The sequence below is a fragment of the Camelina sativa genome, chromosome 13 (assembly GCF_000633955.1).
Source record: "Camelina sativa cultivar DH55 chromosome 13, Cs, whole genome shotgun sequence".
Classification (NCBI taxonomy): domain Eukaryota; kingdom Viridiplantae; phylum Streptophyta; class Magnoliopsida; order Brassicales; family Brassicaceae; genus Camelina; species Camelina sativa.
The window spans coordinates 2,727,905-2,745,840 of NC_025697.1; the positions used below are offsets into that span (position 1 = coordinate 2,727,905).

The following is a 17,936-nucleotide window of genomic DNA, read 5'->3' on the forward strand; positions in this document are numbered from 1 at the left end:
TCTGTAAAACTTGTCTTCTTGCCATGAAGAATCTATGAATCCATGATTCTTTTATTATGATGTTTATTTTTTAATATTATAATTTTTTTATATAATTAATAAATGTAAAAATCGGAATAAATTGCGAAAAGAAAAGAAACTAAACCAATTGACACCTACAATGGCGGGGATGACGAAAAAATTGGCGCCCAGAGATGAGCAATAATAAGTTCGCCGACTCGAAATAAATAGTGCGAGTTTATTCTTCTTTATCTTCACGAAAATCGAAGGGTGTATCGATCTAATTAGTACTAGGGTTCAGAGAGAGAGAGATGGGTAGGAAAAAGAAATCTAGGGCTTCGACAAACGAGGAAGATGAGATTGAGAGTGGTAACGATGGGCGATCTCCTGAGACTAGTCTCTACCAGGTAATTAGGGTTTTCAATTTTTGGTTAAAGTCCTGGAATTAAACTTTTGTTACTTTAACCACAGATCCTACTAGTTTCACAATGCTTGCGTTATGTTTTCATTCTCTAGGTGTATCATTCTATAGATGAAACTACTTGGGAAAGTTTCTTACTTGAACTTCATGTCTTCTTAATCCTGTGGTTTAATGGTGTTTTTGATGTCTGAAGTTAAGTTGATTTCGAATACTACTTTGTTTATCATAGGTTTTTTTGTTGTTGTTCTTGTCTGTGAATTTAGTGATCTGATTTGATTTGGATTTGTGATATCAGAATGAATGATTTTGAGTTTATAGAGTGCTTTAAGCAAGTCCATTTAAAGACAGTGTGAAACTAAACTCCATTTCTCTCTTTCTCTTTTACTCAAGGTTCTTGGAGTTGAAAGAACAGCTACTTCACAGGAAATAAGAAAAGCGTATCATAAATTGGCGTTGAGGCTTCACCCAGATAAAAATCAGGATGATATGGTTTTAAAAAAAACTCTTTTCTTGGTCTACCCTTGAGATTTTATCCTGGTGACTTTTTTGTTTGGGTTCATTTACATGAAAGTTCTGCTCTTGTTATATACAAATACAGGAAGCTAAAGAGAAATTCCAGCAGCTTCAAAAAGTGATATCAATTCTTGGGGATGAAGAGAAAAGGGCTGTCTATGATCAAACTGGCTCTGTTGATGGTGCTGTCAGTCTCTCTATCTTTCTTTTTTTTCTCGGTTTTAATGGAATCCCCCAATGTACATATCAGTCTCTTTTACTAAGAAAGCATTTAACTTCTGTAATAGTACTATGAGGTTTCCTTAAACCTGGGTATTTTCTGTGCTTGTTAGGATCTTTCTGGCGACGTATTTGAGAATTTACGGGATTTCTTCAAGGCCATGTTCAAGAAGGTAGTAGCAACTTTCTCAACTGATACCTTTTACACGTTTTTACTTCTGCTGCTTACACTAACTTCTTTTTTTGATATCGCTACTTATATAGGTCACCGAAGCAGATATTGAAGAGTTTGAGGCAGACTACAGGGGATCTGAGACTGAGAAGAAAGACTTACTTGAGCTCTTCACGAAGTTTAAGGGTAAAATGAACAGGTAATTCATCCTCCTTTGTTTTTTGATATGGTTGAGGTTGTGAGTCGATAATGTATATTTCCTTCCCAGGCTTTTCTGCTCAATGATTTGCTCAGACCCCAAGCTTGATTCACACCGTTTCAAAGACATTCTTGATGAGGCCATTGCAGCAGGTAGTTTATCTTGCTGTAACTAGCATATTATGTCTTACAAGATTATCTTTTCATATAAGATCTCCTTGATGTTACAATATAAGCATTCCTTTTATTTGAATGCTGCTGATGAGTGTTGATAAGCAATGGAATTGATGTTGTGCCTTCTCTGATTAGAGGATGAGTGTAAAATGTACCCTATACCTTGAGCTGAGTGTTTTTATATTTCAGTAACCATCTATATTTGCATCCTAATTTTCTGATTCTTGTTTTGTCTTGGTGTAGTTAAGATCCTGATCTGAAATAGTGAAGTCTATTTGAACATTGGGAGAGTTGCGGAGTATAAGTTTGTTGTGTAATACATCTGATTTCCTTTTCAGGAGATGTGAAATCAAGCAAGGCATATGAGAAATGGGCAAAGAAAATTTCAGAAACAGAACCGCCCACCAATCCATCGAGGAAGAGGCGGAAGTAAACTATCTACCTTTATTTCAAATTAGTTCCACCAATCAAACTTAACCTTGTTGTGACCACCTCGCTTCAATTTGCATATACTTACTTGTAGGTCAGCAAAGGATTCAGAGCCAGACCTTTGCATGTTGATTGCGCAGCGAAGAGATGAGAGGAAAGTGAAGGTGGATTCAATGTTTTCGTCACTCATCTCTAGGTATGGTGGTAATGCTGAAGCAGAGCCCACTGAAGAAGAATTTGAAGCTGCCCAGAGAAGGATTGAAAGCAAAAGACAATCCAAGAAGTCAAGAAAGTAAAAGGTTATAGAGCAGATTTGTCTTCTAGTTGTTTGTGATAGGAACAAGAAAACGTTTATTTTGTTTTAAAATTGCATCAATTTCCAAAATTCGCCAATATATTGATCACTACTTTAGAAATAGAGAAATTATATCGTGAAAACAAAAGCAGGAGATTGATTAGTAAGATGGAAGAAACTGAACCCAAACGTTAAAAACAGAAAAACTCCTTTCTTTGACGAACTATCTTCTTCTCCAAGAAAGCAACTAGGGTTCATCTTTTGAAACGATGGGTTGTTGTTCATCAAATTGCTTTGTCTACTTCATCCTCTCCGTAGCATTAGCTTTCATGGCCGTCTCAAGCACTCTACGTTCACCTCCAGATTCCGACACCTCAGTTCCCATTGCTTCTTCCAATTTCTCTTCGTCTTCTCTCGCTTTAAACGCCTCAAACACTCTACGCCAATCCAATTTCAAAGCAATCGCCACTCTCCTCCACATATCCCCCGAGATCTTCCTCTCTTCTTCTCCCAACACAACCCTCTTTGCCATCGAAGATGCTTCCTTCTTCAACACGTCATCGCTTCATCCTTTGTTTTTCAAGCAGCTTCTTCAGTATCACACACTCCCTCTTATGCTGCCGATGAGTGACCTTCTCAAGAAGCCTCAAGGAACCTGTCTCCCCACGCTTCTCCGCCACAAGAGCGTCCAAATCTCCACCGTGGATCAAGAATCAAGAAGAGTCGAAGTGAATCATGTCCCGATTTCACATCCCGACATGTATCTTGGAGATTCATTGGTCATTCACGGCGTTCTTGGACCGTTCTCTCCTCTGCAACCTCACAGTGATCATATTCTCCAGTCATCTTTATGTCAACCTAATAATACAAACAAAACCAGTGTCGACGACGACAACTACGTTCCGGTTAAGATAGATTGGACTCGGATCGTTCAGCTGCTAAGTTCAAACGGGTTTGTGCCATTCGCAATTGGACTGCACTCTGTTCTCAACAGGATCGTTAACGATCATCATCATCACAAGAACCTGACAGGAGTAACGATTCTAGCCACACCGAATCTGGTCTCGTTGTCATCTGCTTCTCCGTATCTGTATGAAGTCGTGAGGCATCACATTCTTGTTCAACGGCTTACAAACAAAGATTTAGCTTCAATGCCTGATAAAACCTCGGTGAAGACAATGAATCCGTACCAAGATCTCATCATCACCAGATCAAGAAATGTTGTTAATTCGTCTGGAGGAGGTTTCATGATATCAGGAGTTGAGATTATAGATCCAGATATGTTCTCTTCTTCAAATTTTGTAATTCATGGGATATCTCACACTCTAGAGATCCCACATGCATAATCCTTTGTAGCCTACAACATTAATTCTTTTGATTTTATATTTTTATGCGTTAATAAGGAAATATTAATTCATTTTTTTTTAATTTCTCACTTACTATTAAAATTTTATACTACAAGGTAAATCACTGAACTGTACCATTACCATTAAAATTAATTAGCATTAGTTCATGTTTATTGATCGTCTCGTGGATAACATAAACGTTTGGGATTCCATAATTATTAATTTTGGAAACACATAAATTAAACGTTATAATAACAAAAAAAAATGTGGTAAAACGTCTTGGGAAGAAGATGATGACGAGTGACGACGACCTGTAGGTGTAACCGATTCCATCCTAATCCTCTTTTAAACCCGATCGAGTCACAAACACACTCGCAAACCATAACTGTTACATTCCCTTAAAAATCATCTCTTTTTTACTCTGCTCTTATCTTTTCTTGATTCAGGTTAAAAAAAATCACTAAAAACATTGGATCTCGCCCAAGCTTCTTCGTCTCAGGTTTGTTGTACACATTCATAAAATTTTCCGATTTCATCACCGTATCTCACTGCATCAGAATCCAGATCAAGACGTGCTCATTGTTGTTAGAATCGTTTTTTTTTTTGTGTGTGTGTTTAATTAAGTAATAGTGAGAGACGAAGACGTGCTCATATGTTGTTGATGCACCCATGTGTCGTGGTTAGCGGCAAAAAAAATAATCTTGTCTGCAACTTGATTTAATTATTTTAAAAATACTAATTAGTGTGATCTCAGAAATCTCATGAATGAATGAATGAATGAAATGTTTGTTTTTTCTATGAGGAAACATCGGTTGCTGTCACAGGTTAAGACTTATTCTTAAGTCTAATCATGTCCATAAGGTGTTTGACAATTTTAGTCGGTGATCCATGTTCTCTTGTCTTTGCTTGCTTTTTAAGCTTTTTACTTCCTGCATACATATCTCAGCCTTCAAGTTATCTCTAATCTATCATTCTTTTTTTTTTTGTTATTGAACTTTAAGACAATAAAGTTTCTTGCTTTCTTCTGCAGATCATGTGATTTGAATTGGGGTTGTTCTTTTGAGAATCTTTGAGAAGTTCCACGTCATTGTTGAGAAGTTCAACGTCATTGTTGTTAGTCTCTACATAGAACTTTTCCAGGTGGTTTAGTTGTGATTTTTTTTTTGGATTAGAAGGCGATGAAAAGATTCGAGAGGCCAAGGAATTCGACTTCGCAGCCAAGAACCGCTGCCAATTCAGCAAAGAAAGATCAGAAGCCGCGTAGTAGTAGTAGTAGTAAAGGGAATGGCGTGAAACCGTTGAATGCGGCTCAGCTAGTTTCCAGAGTTTTGGATGCGACGACAGCTTCTGAGCCTTCTTCCATCGTTTTAAACGATTCAACTACTGGATCAGAGTCTTCTGAAGTCTATGACAATGTGAAGGTGCATTACATGGATGATGCTCAAGGGAAATCAAGGAATGATGGGAATCTGGTGGAGGACTGTGAACAAGAAGGAAAACGTGATGAATCAGACACTGAAACAAACAGTGAGTCTGTGTCTTCGTCTCAAGGTGATCTGTTTTCCCTTGAAGAGAAGAAATCAGATAGATCATCCATGGTTTCCCAGAGGAAAAGCTCCCAGGATAGACCCTTAACATCATCAAAGGGACGGAACAATGTTGATTCGGTTAGATCTCGATCCCATACCTTCCACGGCACTGCTAGAAAGACCGTAAGATCCAGTAAAAGCCAGGCAAAAGCTTTTTCTGATTTATCTTCTTATAAAACCTCTGAAAACAAGGTCTTTTCCTCTGCTTCATCTGCTTCAGCAGTTGAATCCACGCCTTTCGAGGATGCAAAAGAAGATGACGAGTTTGAAGATGCTTTGAATGTCGTTGTTAACACTGAAAGTGACAATGAAACACTTGTCTCCAAGGAAAACAAAAGGACTGAAGTGGAGAAAGTCTTTACTCAAAAGATTGGGAACCTGGAAACTCGAATCGTGGCACTTGAAGAAGAGCTGAGAGAAGTGGCTGCTCTTGAGATGTCAATATACTCTGTTTTTCCAGAACATGAGAGCTCATCACACAAGCTGCACATACCTGCAGGGGACCTTTTTAGACTCTACGCACTTGCTAGAAAAAGTAAGAGTGAGAACAAGTTAACCTCCGTGACCAAAAACATTGTGTCTGGTCTGTCATTGGTGCTGAAATCATGTGGAAGCGATGTACCAAGGTAATTAAAAAGAGATGTTCATTCTTCTTGTATATATGTTTCTATATGATCCGGTAAACCTTATTATGTTGCTTGTCTTTTCTTTGGCTTAGGTTAACTTACTGGTTGTCCAACACTGTCATGTTGCGAGAGATCATTTCCCAGAAATTTGGTGGCACTAATCGAAATGGATCAAATTCTCTTGAAGAAGATTGGACCGATGTAAGAACTCTGATAGCGGCATTAAGAAGAGTTGAATCATGTTTATTCACCCAAGTAGTTGAGTCTATATGGTCACAGGTAAAAACCAAAAAAAGCCATAGATCATTCTTTCTTAACAGTAAGCTGCATATGTTAAATGGATTTAGATTTCTACTCCTTCTGTTAGGTAATAATGGTTCACATGAGACCTCAAGGGGTAGACTCGACGATGGGTGACATGATGGGGAATTTTTCAGAACCAGCAACATGTGACAGGTTACAAGAGAGCTTCTCTGTCAACCTTTGGAAGAAAGCTTTTGAGGAGGCGCTTCAACGGCTCTGTCCTGTTCAAGCAGCAAAGCGTAAATGTGGCTGCTTGCATGTATTGACCAGAATGGTATAGTCCTTTTTTACTTCCCTTCTTCCAGTGGAATGGTTCTTTTTCTTCTGGATTGAACTGACATGTTCTGTCTTACTAGGTTATGGAGCAATGCATTGTAAGACTTGATGTGGCTATGTTTAATGCTATTCTCCGTGAGTGGGCTCATCAGCAATCGTCTGATCCCGTCTCTGATCCCATTGCTGACCCAAGAGTTCTGCCAATTCCAGCAGGGGTTTTGAGCTTTGAATCTGGTGTAAAACTGAAAAACACGGTAGGTATTCACGTAAATCATTTGAAGTCGTACATATCCCATCGTCCCAAGCAATTTACTACTCTAGCTTGAAATCACAAGTGAAATGAGTCACGAGTCATGTATGCTAATATGAATGTTTATGCAGGTTGGCTACTGGTCGAGATTGCTTACAGACATATTTGAGATCGATGTTGATCATTCTCTGGAAAAGGAGCAACAAGTGCAAAAAGGGGATGAGACATTTAAACCTTTCCACTTGCTCAATGAACTGAGCGATCTCCTTATGCTACCAAAAGAAATGCTTGTAGAAAGTTCCACCAGAGATGAGGTATGTATGCTTTATGATTTAATTAGTACTGTTTATTAACATTGAAATTGTGATCTTCATAGTCGCTTGGTTTCATCATCTACCTTCTTGTTTATATTTTTGTTTTGTGTTTCACAGGTCTGCCCATCTATTGGCCTGAGTTTAATAAAAAGGATTTTATGCAATTTCACCCCCGATGAATTCTGCCCATACCCTGTTCCAGGCACTGTTCTTGAGGAACTCAACACTCAGGTTGATCTACTTATTTCAGTCCTTCAGTGACTAGATACAAAGAAAACTTATCTTGCTAAAAGACTAAAACTACATTGTTTCTGTGTTTCCAGTGCATACTTGAGAGTAGAAGCTCATCTGGAGATGCAACTAGAGGTTTTCCTCGGCAAGTCCATCCGGTTTCATATTGTCTTCCTTCTTGTAGCCACTTGACAGACATTGTTGCAGAATTTGATGAAAAACTTAAGCTTTCTATGACTCTAAATAAAGAATACAGCAGCAACAAAGAGGTAGAGACATCAAGACCTCTTCCATACTACAGCAAAGGGGCTGAAGAAAATGATAACCTCAGTTTTTCTCAGACTAACGAAAGATACAGACTCCTTGGAAAAGCCTAAACCTGGCTTGTTTGACCAAAAAGCGCCTGCAGAAATTCCAAGCTCATCGAGAAGTACACTCAAAACCCAATTCTTATTATCCTGGAAACCAATGTACATTAATACAGACTCTAATTTTACAGAAACAAATCATACCATCTTGCACTTGAACCATTTCAATACAAGCTTGATTTTAAAGTTCAAACCACAGACAAGAAATGGTCTCTCTTGCTTTCTTTTTTTATGCGGAAACTGGAAACTTCTCAGCAGAAGCTGAGGCAGAAGAACTAATACCCTCGAGCACTTTAATAACTTGAACCAATGAAGGTCGTTTCTCTGAAGCAATGGCGGTACAATCTAGAGCAAGGTCTAAGGTCTTCAGCATGTATGATTGACAAGAATCAGACAAGATCTTTTGGTCAAGAACTTCCGCAGCTCCATCTGTCAGGTTTATCTTCCTCCTGACCTGCTTCACTATGTCAAGGGACTCTCTAGATGCGCCTTCTACTGCTTTCTCTGCTCTTTGCCCCGTTACAAGTTCTAGTAGCACAACACCAAAACTGTAAACATCCATATCTTCTGTTGCTTTCTTGCTGCAATTGATTTCTGTATCCAATTAAGAAAAAAAATCATCAAAGGTTTCAGAGCATCATAACAGAAACATTCAGTAGTTCTAGACATTTACCTGGTGCAGTATAGCAGGAGTTGGAGTTTGCATGTACCAGAGACTGAAAAGCAGTTTCTCCAACAACATGGTCAAGAGCAAAATCAGAGAGCTTGGGTTCGAAATCTTTGTCCAAGAGAATGTTTGCTGACTTTAGGTTCCTGTGGAGTAAGTGTGGCACATAATCTTTGCTTATGTATGCCAATGCTTGAGCAACACCTAGTGCTATCTTCAACCTAATGCTCCACTGCAGTTGGTCGCCAGGTCTCGCTAGCATATCATGTAAGCTACCATTTTGTGTGAACTCATAGATCAAGAAGAGCAATTCGTCTGTGAAACAAAATCCAAGAATTCGAGTAATGTTCTTATGCCGTATCTTTGCTATGGTTCTCACTTGAGCTTTCAGAGCTTTTGACGTTATATTCTTAGAATTCACGAGCTTCTTCACAGCTATTAACTCACCACTCGATAAACTGAGAACATACACTTCACTCCTGGAAGGACAACTTTCATTCACCACTTTCATCAACTCATGCTCGGTTAACTTGAGGGGATAATAAAACTCCGAGTGCCAAGTACTCTTAAGTTGCACTTTCTTTCGGGAATACCGGTATAACACTGCAAGCAAAATGGCAATAGCAAGTGCTAAACATATCAAAGCTAACACCAACGCTTTACTACCCTTTTTATGGAAGCTAGACCGATCAGAGGAGCAAGAATTGGGTAAACCAGGTCCACAAAGCTCAGGATTTCCTTGCAGAAAGGAAGCTGGTAACCCGGAGACCAGAGATTGAGGTACTTCACCTGATAATCTATTGAATGACACGTTGAAGAGAGCTAGCTTCAGGTTCTGTAAGTCTTGAGGAATCAAACCAGTAAGACTATTCTCAGATAAATCAATATAAGTCAAAACATGTAGATCAGCAAGTGATGGAGGGATTTCTCCGGTAAATGCATTGCCTGCCAGAGACAAAGAGACAAGCTTCTTGCAATTCTTCAGTTCTGGTATCTTCCCTAAGAACCTATTGTGAGAGATGTTTACAATACTAAGTACAGGTGAGTCACAAAAATTCGGCGGTAACTCTCCACCAAACCCGTTTTCAGAAGCAGAGAACTTATACAAGCTCTTAATCTTTCCAAGACCATGTGGGATTTCACCAGAAAACGAATTGTTGTCTATCTCAACTTGCTCTAATGCAGAAGCCAAAGACACAGAATTAGGCACTTGACCTGTGAACCGATTATTATCCGCTTTAATAATCTTAATCTTGGGTAATTTCCATAATGCAGCTGGAAACTCACCAGAGAATCCATTGTCCTGCACTTGAAACCTCTCCAGAGTAAGGCATTCACCAATGGAGTTAGGTAATGAGCCTTCAAAGTAATTTGAATGGAGAGAAAGGTTAATAAGCCTTTTGCCACTGCAAATACCACCAGGGAAAGAGCCAGATAACTTATTCTGTGAGACATCAAGAGACACCAAGTTCTTGAGAGAAGACCCTAAGGATCGTGGGATTTCACCACTCAGGTTGTTGAAACAAAGATCCAAAGTTTTCAAACTTGTCAAACCAACAAACGAAGTGGGAATCTCTCCATGGAAACCTGACCTATGCAACAGAAGCTGTTCAAGCTTGTCTAGTTTCCCAATAAAAGAAGGAATCTCACTAACCAGATAGCTGTTTTCAGACAAATCAAGAACCACTAGCTCACTTAGCTTCCCAATCGCAGAAGGGATGACACCAGTGAGCAGATTACTTCCCAAGTTGAGAACTTGCAGATTGAACAGTAACCCTAAGTCTTCTGGAATCTTACCCTCGACATGGTTGCTGCTCAAATCAAGATTTTTCAAAGAACTAAACTCAGAAATCTGATCAGGGATTGTGCCCCAGATGAGATTAGAGCTGAGATTCAGAGTCTCTAACGTAACACAGCGAGACAAATGAAGTGGGATTGGCTGATTGAACAAGTTTTGGGAAAGGTCTAGGTGAGTGAGGTAAGGGAGGTCACAGATAGAGTCAGAGATTTCACCAGAAAGATTGAAACTTTGAAGGCTAATGGAAGAAACGTAAAGAGAAGGAGCTCTGGTACATGTGATACCAGTCCAATTACAATGGTGAGAAGAAGAAGTGTTTAACCAACCTGAAAGAGAGCCTTTTGGATCATCAATGGAGGCCTTGAATCTGAGAAGATTACCAAGCTCCTCGTCTTCTGTGAAAGAGAAGGTCGTAGTGAAGAAGACGAAGAAGAAGAATGTGAAAGCTAGTGAAATTGAAAACTGGTGCATGAATCTGGTAGCCATTAAAGAGATTGAAGAGGATCTGGTGAATGAGTGAAGCAAGTGAGAGTGAGAGTGACAGTGATAGTGAAACAGAGAATTTAAGACAATTATTGATAACAAGTAAATAAGGTCAAATGTTGTAAAAAGTGAGAACGCAATCATGTAATAATGTAATAAATATCAGGATCTTTTTTTTTTACACATAGGCGCAATCTTATTTAGGAATTAGGACAGACTATCATTTATTTGGTAAATAACAAAAATTAAATTACGAGTAAATGTACAACAATGATAGATTTTGTTGATATGATTAAGGTTCAGGCTCATTAACCCTATAGAAGAGAATTTTGCTAATAATACCATATTTGTAAAAAAAAGTTTTCTACAATGCCATAATTGTAAAACTTTATTGCCACAAGCTTATTAAAGTGGTCATTTGAGTTGACTATTTTGCCCTAAAAAAATAATGGCGAGAATCTAAATTAATTTTGGAGAAATAATGTGACGTGCAATAATTAGATGAGCATTAATTGTGTTCGTGGACAACATTTCAGTTATTCATATTTTAACGATAATTGTCCACCAGTTATTAAAATATTCTTAACTTTTAAAAATAGTGGACATGATGTGTTTTCATGTAATTAAAAAAATGTCCACGTGAAATTTTGATTCAGAAGTTGTCCATACATTATAATGATCTTGTCTATCATAAACAAAAATGTAAATACGTTATGGACATGTTTCAAATTATAACACTTTGTCCTTTGTCCACACAAATTGATCACATTTCATTCACATGAACCATATTGATCATAGACAACCTTTCTTATTTATGTATAAATGTAGTGGACAACTCTAAAATTTGGTAAGTTGTCCACATGACTTCAAAATTGTCCACAAAAATGAAGATTAAGTTGTCCACAAAATGAAAATTAGGTTGTCCACAAAAATAAACATAAAGTTGTCCACAAAAACTGGCTAAATACTCGTCTCTCGCCTAACAAGCACCATCATTAGCTATTCTGTAAACCAAAACGAAACTCTTGTGGTCCACCTACAAAACATCAATAACACAACAACAAGACAAATCGAACAAGAACAGAGCCGACAAATCCAGATTTGCCAGTCACAAAACATAATCAGAAAAATTCAACCTCTAAGACCAGAGCGAAGAAGAAAAACAGACTCACCAAGAAATATATATGAATGTGAGCACCACATATCCCACTAAAACCATCGGAATCTGCCAATCGAAGAAGATGATGCTTTGACAGCTAAGACGAACAAAAGAAGAGAGAACATTTTTTGTTTTGTTTAGAAAACATAATTTTTATTAATAAATTATGGAGAGAGAAAATGAGATAGAAAAAAAACAAATGAAAGAAAAATATAAATAGAAGAAAGAAAATAAAAAGATTAGTTTAGTCAATCTACCAAACATTTATGGCATTTGAGAAAAGGTTTTGTAAATATGGCATTTTGGAAAAACAAAATCAATGTACATACCATTCCTCTTAATAACCTCTAAATGGAACCCTCCAGCTAAACAAAGTGAGATTCAAAACCCTCTAACTCAGCCAGTGTGTGTTCTACCGCACTTGACTTCACCTACTTCCACCACTTGGAAGAATATGATATTAAGCTAAAACAGCCGTGATGAAAGTTTGGTTGGATTGGCTGATTAAAGATAAATCAGAGAATCCGGTTTATGATTTTGAGTTCAGTTTTTTTTGTTTTTTTGTAAAACATCATTTTCACAAATCTTTTCAAATTGGATTTTCAGGTGTGCCTAAGACCAAATCGGACAGAATTGGAAATAAGGGTGGTTTATGCAATTTTAAGAGAATAGGGGTAGGTAATCGTAAGAAAAAGAGTAGAGAGGGTTTAGTTTGAAAACTTCCGTTAATATTTTTTTTTTGTTTTGCAGTGGGAGAGGAGTCTTTGGGAACTGGTAGATTTGTAGACAAAACGACGTCTCGGAGATTGGAATTTCGGATCGTGTCTCTCTGCTTCTTTGTTTCAATCCGATTTCAATTCAAACCCTTTACTCCTTCACTTCAAAAGATTTGATTTTTTACCAGGTCAGTTTCTTCTTCATCAACCCAAGTTTTTTTTCTTTTCTTTTTCTAGGGTTCTTTTTTTTCTTCTTTCTTCTCTGTGTTGTTTGCTTCACAGTCATTTGAAGCTACTTCTTGTTAACTCTGTGTTTGGAAGTTAAACCTAGTTGACTTTCAGAAGCTTAAAGAGTTCTGCTTTTTTTTAATAAAGAGTTCGTGAATTTGTTCTGAAATTTTGTAATTTGGATTTAAATGCTAATTTTTAAAGTTCTGTTTCGGTGGTAATTTCTTGGTTTGAATTCATAGCTTCAGCTTTAATTGAAGTTCTCGCTGGAGCTAGGATTTAAATCCTTAGTCTTTTTACTTTGCTTGGTTTAAAAATACTGAGTAGAGAGATCGAGTCAACTCGGATGTGAGTACCTGAGTTGATTTTGTTTTTAGCTAGAGTTGCAAATTAAGCTACTGGAGTTACTTCAGTAATATTAATTTTCTGATTAGGTTTGGCTTCGTCACTCTACTCAATGTTTTGAATTGCTTTAAAGGTTAGTTTTTTCTAGGACTATGATGGTATATCAGTATTTGGTAGACAGAGGATCTTCGTTTCTTCTTGGTTTTACTGTTCTTGCAAGTGACATCTGCATTTAATTAGCTTGCTTCTACACATAAGTTTTGCGTATTTGGTACCCATTTGGTGGCTGTTTAGCACAAATCAATGGTTCTTATATTCTTAAGTTTGTGACTTTTGGTAGTCTGCAAAATTTCCCTTGGGGATACCTCTGTGTTGATTAAGTAAAGGACTCTCCAGCAATCATTTTTCTGGTTTGTTATTGGAAACAGAAGCGGCCACTTCATTAGAGAACCTTTTTCTTGACTTTGTATAGGCCTTGATTGAAAACTATGTTAGCGTACGAGATGGTATATAATACTGTTTTTCTGTGTTCATTCAGCACAGCCAATGGTCCAGATGACCAACAGTTGTTCCGTATATCTTTCTTTTTTCTTTCTCTGTACCCTCTATCAGCTGACTTCGTTCTTTCTGTCTTTTACTTTTTCTTAGCTTCTTTCCGAATCTTGGCAGTCTTAGAAGCAAGAGAAGTCTCAAGAAGTTGCTACTACAAGTGAGGCCACTAGTGAAAATTGTCTTTGTTATCACTTGTTAGTACAGATCAGTGGTGAGAAAGTAATATGGCTGATACCAGTCCAAGAACTGATGTCTCAACAGATGATGACACTGATCATCCAGATCTCGGGGTTAGCTCATAATCTGGTTACATTTTCTCACTTAAATTTTTCCGAACGAGTGTGATTTTGATGGACCGGTAAATTTTTCTGGTGTTAATTTCATGCAGTCCGAGGGAGCATTAGCGAATACTGCTGCTTCTGATTCTAGTGACCGCTCGAAGGGCAAGATGGATCAAAAGGTGATATGTCCATCTCTGTAGATAAGATAACTATTTTTATTGAGCCAATGTATAATCTGTTTCTTCTTTCCTTATATTTTGATCTATAGACCCTTCGTAGGCTTGCTCAAAACCGCGAGGCAGCAAGGAAAAGTAGATTGAGGAAAAAGGTAAAACTTTCCACTGTTTCTTGGTTTCATTTTTTTTTTTTACCTTTTTTTTCTCTAAATTGATCCATCCCAAGAAGAAGAACCTTAATTCCTTTCAATTGTTCCCTCCATAGGCTTATGTTCAGCAGCTGGAGAACAGTCGCTTGAAACTTACCCAGCTTGAACAGGAGCTGCAAAGAGCAAGACAGCAGGTTCAAATTTGTTTTCTTACTTCCATTGATTATTAATTTGTGGTTCTGTATACATAAAAGGAAATTTCTCGCTTTTAGGGCGTCTTCATTTCAAGCACAGGAGACCAAGCCCATTCTACTGGTGGAAATGGTTAGTTGCTTATTCTTTATTAGTGTGTTTTTTTGGCTTGTAATTTGTTGATAAGGTGTAGACTGATCAATGAGTTACATCATGTGATCCCATAACAATATGTTGGCTTGTCAGAGTAAGTGGCTGACTGACGGGGTTCTGATAGCAAAAACTGTTCCATCAAATTAGCACTGTTGTGGATTTAGACTTAAAAGATCGAATCTCATGGATTTGTTCTTGTTTGTAAGTATAACATCTTTTATTTCAGGTGCTTTGGCTTTTGATGCTGAACATTCACGGTGGCTGGAAGAAAAGAACAAGCAAATGAACGAGCTGAGGTCTGCACTAAATGCCCATGCAGGTGATGCTGAGCTTCGAACAATAGTTGATGGTGTGATGGCTCACTATGAGGAGCTTTTCAGGATAAAGAGCAATGCAGCTAAGAATGATGTCTTTCACCTTCTGTCTGGTATGTGGAAAACACCAGCTGAGAGATGTTTTTTGTGGCTCGGTGGGTTTCGTTCATCTGAACTTCTCAAGGTCAGGTCTTATTTCATTGTGTCTTTCTCCGGTTACATACTGTTTTTACATAGAACATAAGAAGAATGGTCATAATAAAAAAAAAATGTGTGCAAACAGCTTTTGGCGAATCAGCTGGAGCCAATGACAGAGAGACAGTTGGTGGGCATAAATAACTTGCAACAGACATCGCAGCAGGCTGAAGATGCTTTGTCTCAAGGAATGGAGAGCTTACAACAGTCTCTAGCTGATACTTTATCGAGCGGGACTCTTGGTTCAAGCTCATCAGGGAATGTGGCGAGCTACATGGGTCAGATGGCCATGGCAATGGGAAAGTTAGGTACCCTCGAAGGATTTATCCGCCAGGTACAACCACTTGTGATGTTTTGAGATGATATCTCTAGAATATGTGGTAATAATGATGATTCTTGTGGTTGGTTGCAGGCTGATAATTTGAGACTACAAACATTGCAACAGATGATAAGAGTATTAACAACGCGGCAGTCAGCGCGTGCTCTACTTGCAATTCATGATTACTTCTCGCGGCTACGAGCTCTTAGCTCCTTATGGCTTGCTCGACCCAGAGAGTGAAATTGTATTTTGGTAGCTGTACAAAACCCATATGGACACAAACCAGGAGAGACTATTAAATTAACACTTCTCAGATTCTTCTTACCAAATCCATCGACGAATAAGCAGTTTTCTGTGAAACAAAAGTAAAGACTCTTTGTCTCTAGATTTCTAAAATGGTTGTGGTAATTCATGTTGTTTTAGCTGTAGCCGTCAGGTCTTTTTTTCTTCTTAGCATTTGGAAAGTTTACTGTATTGTTTATATCAGAATTGTTACTGAATTTTGTAATTTTATTTTTTTGTGGTAAGGTGTTTCTTTTACTTTTTTTTTATATTTTTATTTTGTGTCTTAAACATCATCTAACAATATAAAGGCGTTTTGATACTTTTATTTCTATCTTGAGTTTTGTGGTTTTCTCAATGGATTCTTAATGTCAAACTTCACACAAATGATGAAGTGCTCCAAAATGTTTACATCTCCAACTAGTTAAAGTGTGACTGTTTATGTATTGAGAACATATAAAATAAAAAATAACTTCAGATTATCAATAATGTTATACTCTCAACGACAATTAGTTCCAGAGATTTCACACTAATAAAGTCAGATATGCTAGTAAATCCAATGTTTATTCTAATGACGTCATTGTCTCATCATGATACAATGTACAATAATTTACAGTATCTTTTGTGTTAAGCGGTATGAGAATGAAATTCATCAAACATAAATTTTGTTTGATCTTAATTTAATTGATAAAATAGTATTTATCATTCTAATATTATATTTTTTATTTGTAAGTAAAAACATTTGAGAAGATAATGAGCTTTAAAAACAAATTTTTGATTTCTTGATAAGAATAATAGTATAGTTTTTTTTTTGCTTATATTTTGCTTATGTTTTGCTTATATTTTGTTATTGTTTATTAATGCATCTATTTCATCTTTCATTTTTTTTGTCTTCACAGTCAAAAATATTATTGCTAATGTAATTTTTATATTTTACTAATGTATCCCTTAAGATATTTTTTATTTACCATTTTACTTTTATTCTTATTCTTTTTTTTTTTTTTTAAATTGTCTATATATAACACACATACATGCACTACATCACTACATCACTCACTCACTACCCCTCCTATAGAGAAAAGAAAAACACAAATCATAAGTAATTCATACTCTCTCCCGTAAGTTTTCATTCTTTAATTTATTTGTTTTAATGATTTTTTTTCCTTTTCTGTTTAAATCAAGAAATGCAAATTTTCATTAAAACCGAGAATAGAAGAATATACACAGTAGAGATGACATCGACGGACACGATCACGGACATGAAGACGAAGATCTACCAAGCCACTGGTATTGTGCAACGATGCAGTATCTGACGTACGGAGGGAAGGTCCTCAGCCTGAAGAGGGGAGCCACTCTGTACGACTACGGTATAGGAGCTAGTGCGACTATCCAGATGCAAGATGCAGAATCGGCAGATTTCATGCTAAGTAATGAAGTTGTAGTAGAAGTTGACATGACAAAGTGTCTTGAATAATTAATCTCGAAATAATAATGTTGATCATTTATATTATCGTTGTTTCTTGCTCGTCTAATATCTCTAGTTTTCAATGTTTTTGTCACGTCTCTTGGTTTGTGCTAAACTCAATGCATTTTGCTTATCATGCATCTCAACTTAATATTAAAATACCGAATGTTTGTGTCAATTTTGAAGGAACTCACATACTCTTCTTTAGCTGTAGCCGTCAGGTTTTTTTTTCTTGGCATTTGGAAAGTTTAATGTATTGTTTATATATCTCTTTGAATATATCAGAATTGTTACTAAATTTTGTAATTATTTCTTTTTTTTTTGTCTTTGTATCGTAATCATCTAAAAATAATATAAAAGGCATTCTGATACATTTATTTTATCTTGAGTTTTGTGGTTTTCTTAAGGGAATCCATATGACAAACTTCACACAGATATGATGAAGTAATCTATCTAGTTCTGATTTCCAAAAATATGGTTACATCTCCATTTAGTTAAAGTGTGACTGTTTATGCATTGAGAACAAAAAACAAAAAAAAACTTCAAATTAAGCGTGATCATTTGTAATTGTATATGATGATATGAGTTGTAAACTTTCGCTAATTTATCCAAGTAAAGTGTATGATAATTTTAACTATTAGTGTTAACACAAAATAGAGAGGATATTTTATTAAATAAACCTAAAAAATAACATGTCATTGTCAAAAAAAAAAAAAAAAAAAAAAAAAAAAAAAAAAA

The 17,936-nt window shown here is 36.8% G+C and overlaps 5 protein-coding genes across 7 annotated transcripts; 4 read left to right on the forward strand and 1 right to left on the reverse strand.

The window, feature by feature from the left end:
- Positions 139-2,521, forward strand: LOC104734705 (chaperone protein dnaJ 6-like). The gene is made up of 8 exons (XM_010454335.2): positions 139-407; positions 812-910; positions 1,020-1,121; positions 1,267-1,326; positions 1,418-1,524; positions 1,594-1,676; positions 2,036-2,126; positions 2,221-2,521. The coding sequence occupies exons 1-8, from the start codon at positions 312-314 to the stop codon at positions 2,420-2,422; spliced, it is 840 nt and encodes a 279-aa protein (XP_010452637.1). The 5' UTR covers positions 139-311; the 3' UTR covers positions 2,423-2,521.
- Positions 2,691-3,767, forward strand: LOC104737869 (fasciclin-like arabinogalactan protein 21). The gene has a single exon (XM_010458123.1). It carries the CDS (start codon positions 2,691-2,693, stop codon positions 3,765-3,767), a length of 1,077 nt encoding a protein of 358 aa, XP_010456425.1.
- On the forward strand, positions 4,119-7,889 carry LOC104734707. Of its 2 annotated transcripts, none has more exons than XM_010454339.2 (8): positions 4,119-4,266; positions 4,798-5,982; positions 6,075-6,261; positions 6,350-6,559; positions 6,642-6,815; positions 6,943-7,125; positions 7,243-7,356; positions 7,449-7,889. In XM_010454339.2, exons 2-8 carry the CDS (start codon positions 4,946-4,948, stop codon positions 7,731-7,733), a joined length of 2,190 nt encoding a protein of 729 aa, XP_010452641.1. In that variant the 5' UTR covers positions 4,119-4,266; positions 4,798-4,945; the 3' UTR covers positions 7,734-7,889. The 2 variants fall into 2 exon arrangements, with proteins under 2 accessions (XP_010452641.1, XP_010452642.1); XM_010454340.2 differs by lacking the exon at positions 4,119-4,266 and adding an exon at positions 4,658-4,720 and having other exon boundaries at positions 7,449-7,733.
- LOC104734706 (probably inactive leucine-rich repeat receptor-like protein kinase At5g06940) lies at positions 7,788-10,757 on the reverse strand. The gene is made up of 2 exons (XM_010454337.2): positions 8,398-10,757; positions 7,788-8,318 (listed from the first exon to the last, which is right to left on the reverse strand). Exons 1-2 carry the CDS (start codon positions 10,673-10,675, stop codon positions 7,954-7,956), a joined length of 2,643 nt encoding a protein of 880 aa, XP_010452639.1. The 5' UTR covers positions 10,676-10,757; the 3' UTR covers positions 7,788-7,953.
- LOC104734708 (transcription factor TGA2) lies at positions 12,578-15,994 on the forward strand. 2 transcript variants are annotated; one of them, XM_010454341.2, is made up of 9 exons: positions 12,578-12,735; positions 13,769-13,962; positions 14,061-14,132; positions 14,222-14,281; positions 14,395-14,472; positions 14,551-14,602; positions 14,850-15,121; positions 15,221-15,466; positions 15,545-15,994. In XM_010454341.2, exons 2-9 carry the CDS (start codon positions 13,897-13,899, stop codon positions 15,689-15,691), a joined length of 993 nt encoding a protein of 330 aa, XP_010452643.1. In that variant the 5' UTR covers positions 12,578-12,735; positions 13,769-13,896; the 3' UTR covers positions 15,692-15,994. The 2 variants fall into 2 exon arrangements, with proteins under 2 accessions (XP_010452643.1, XP_010452644.1); XM_010454342.1 differs by having other exon boundaries at positions 12,582-12,735; positions 13,790-13,962.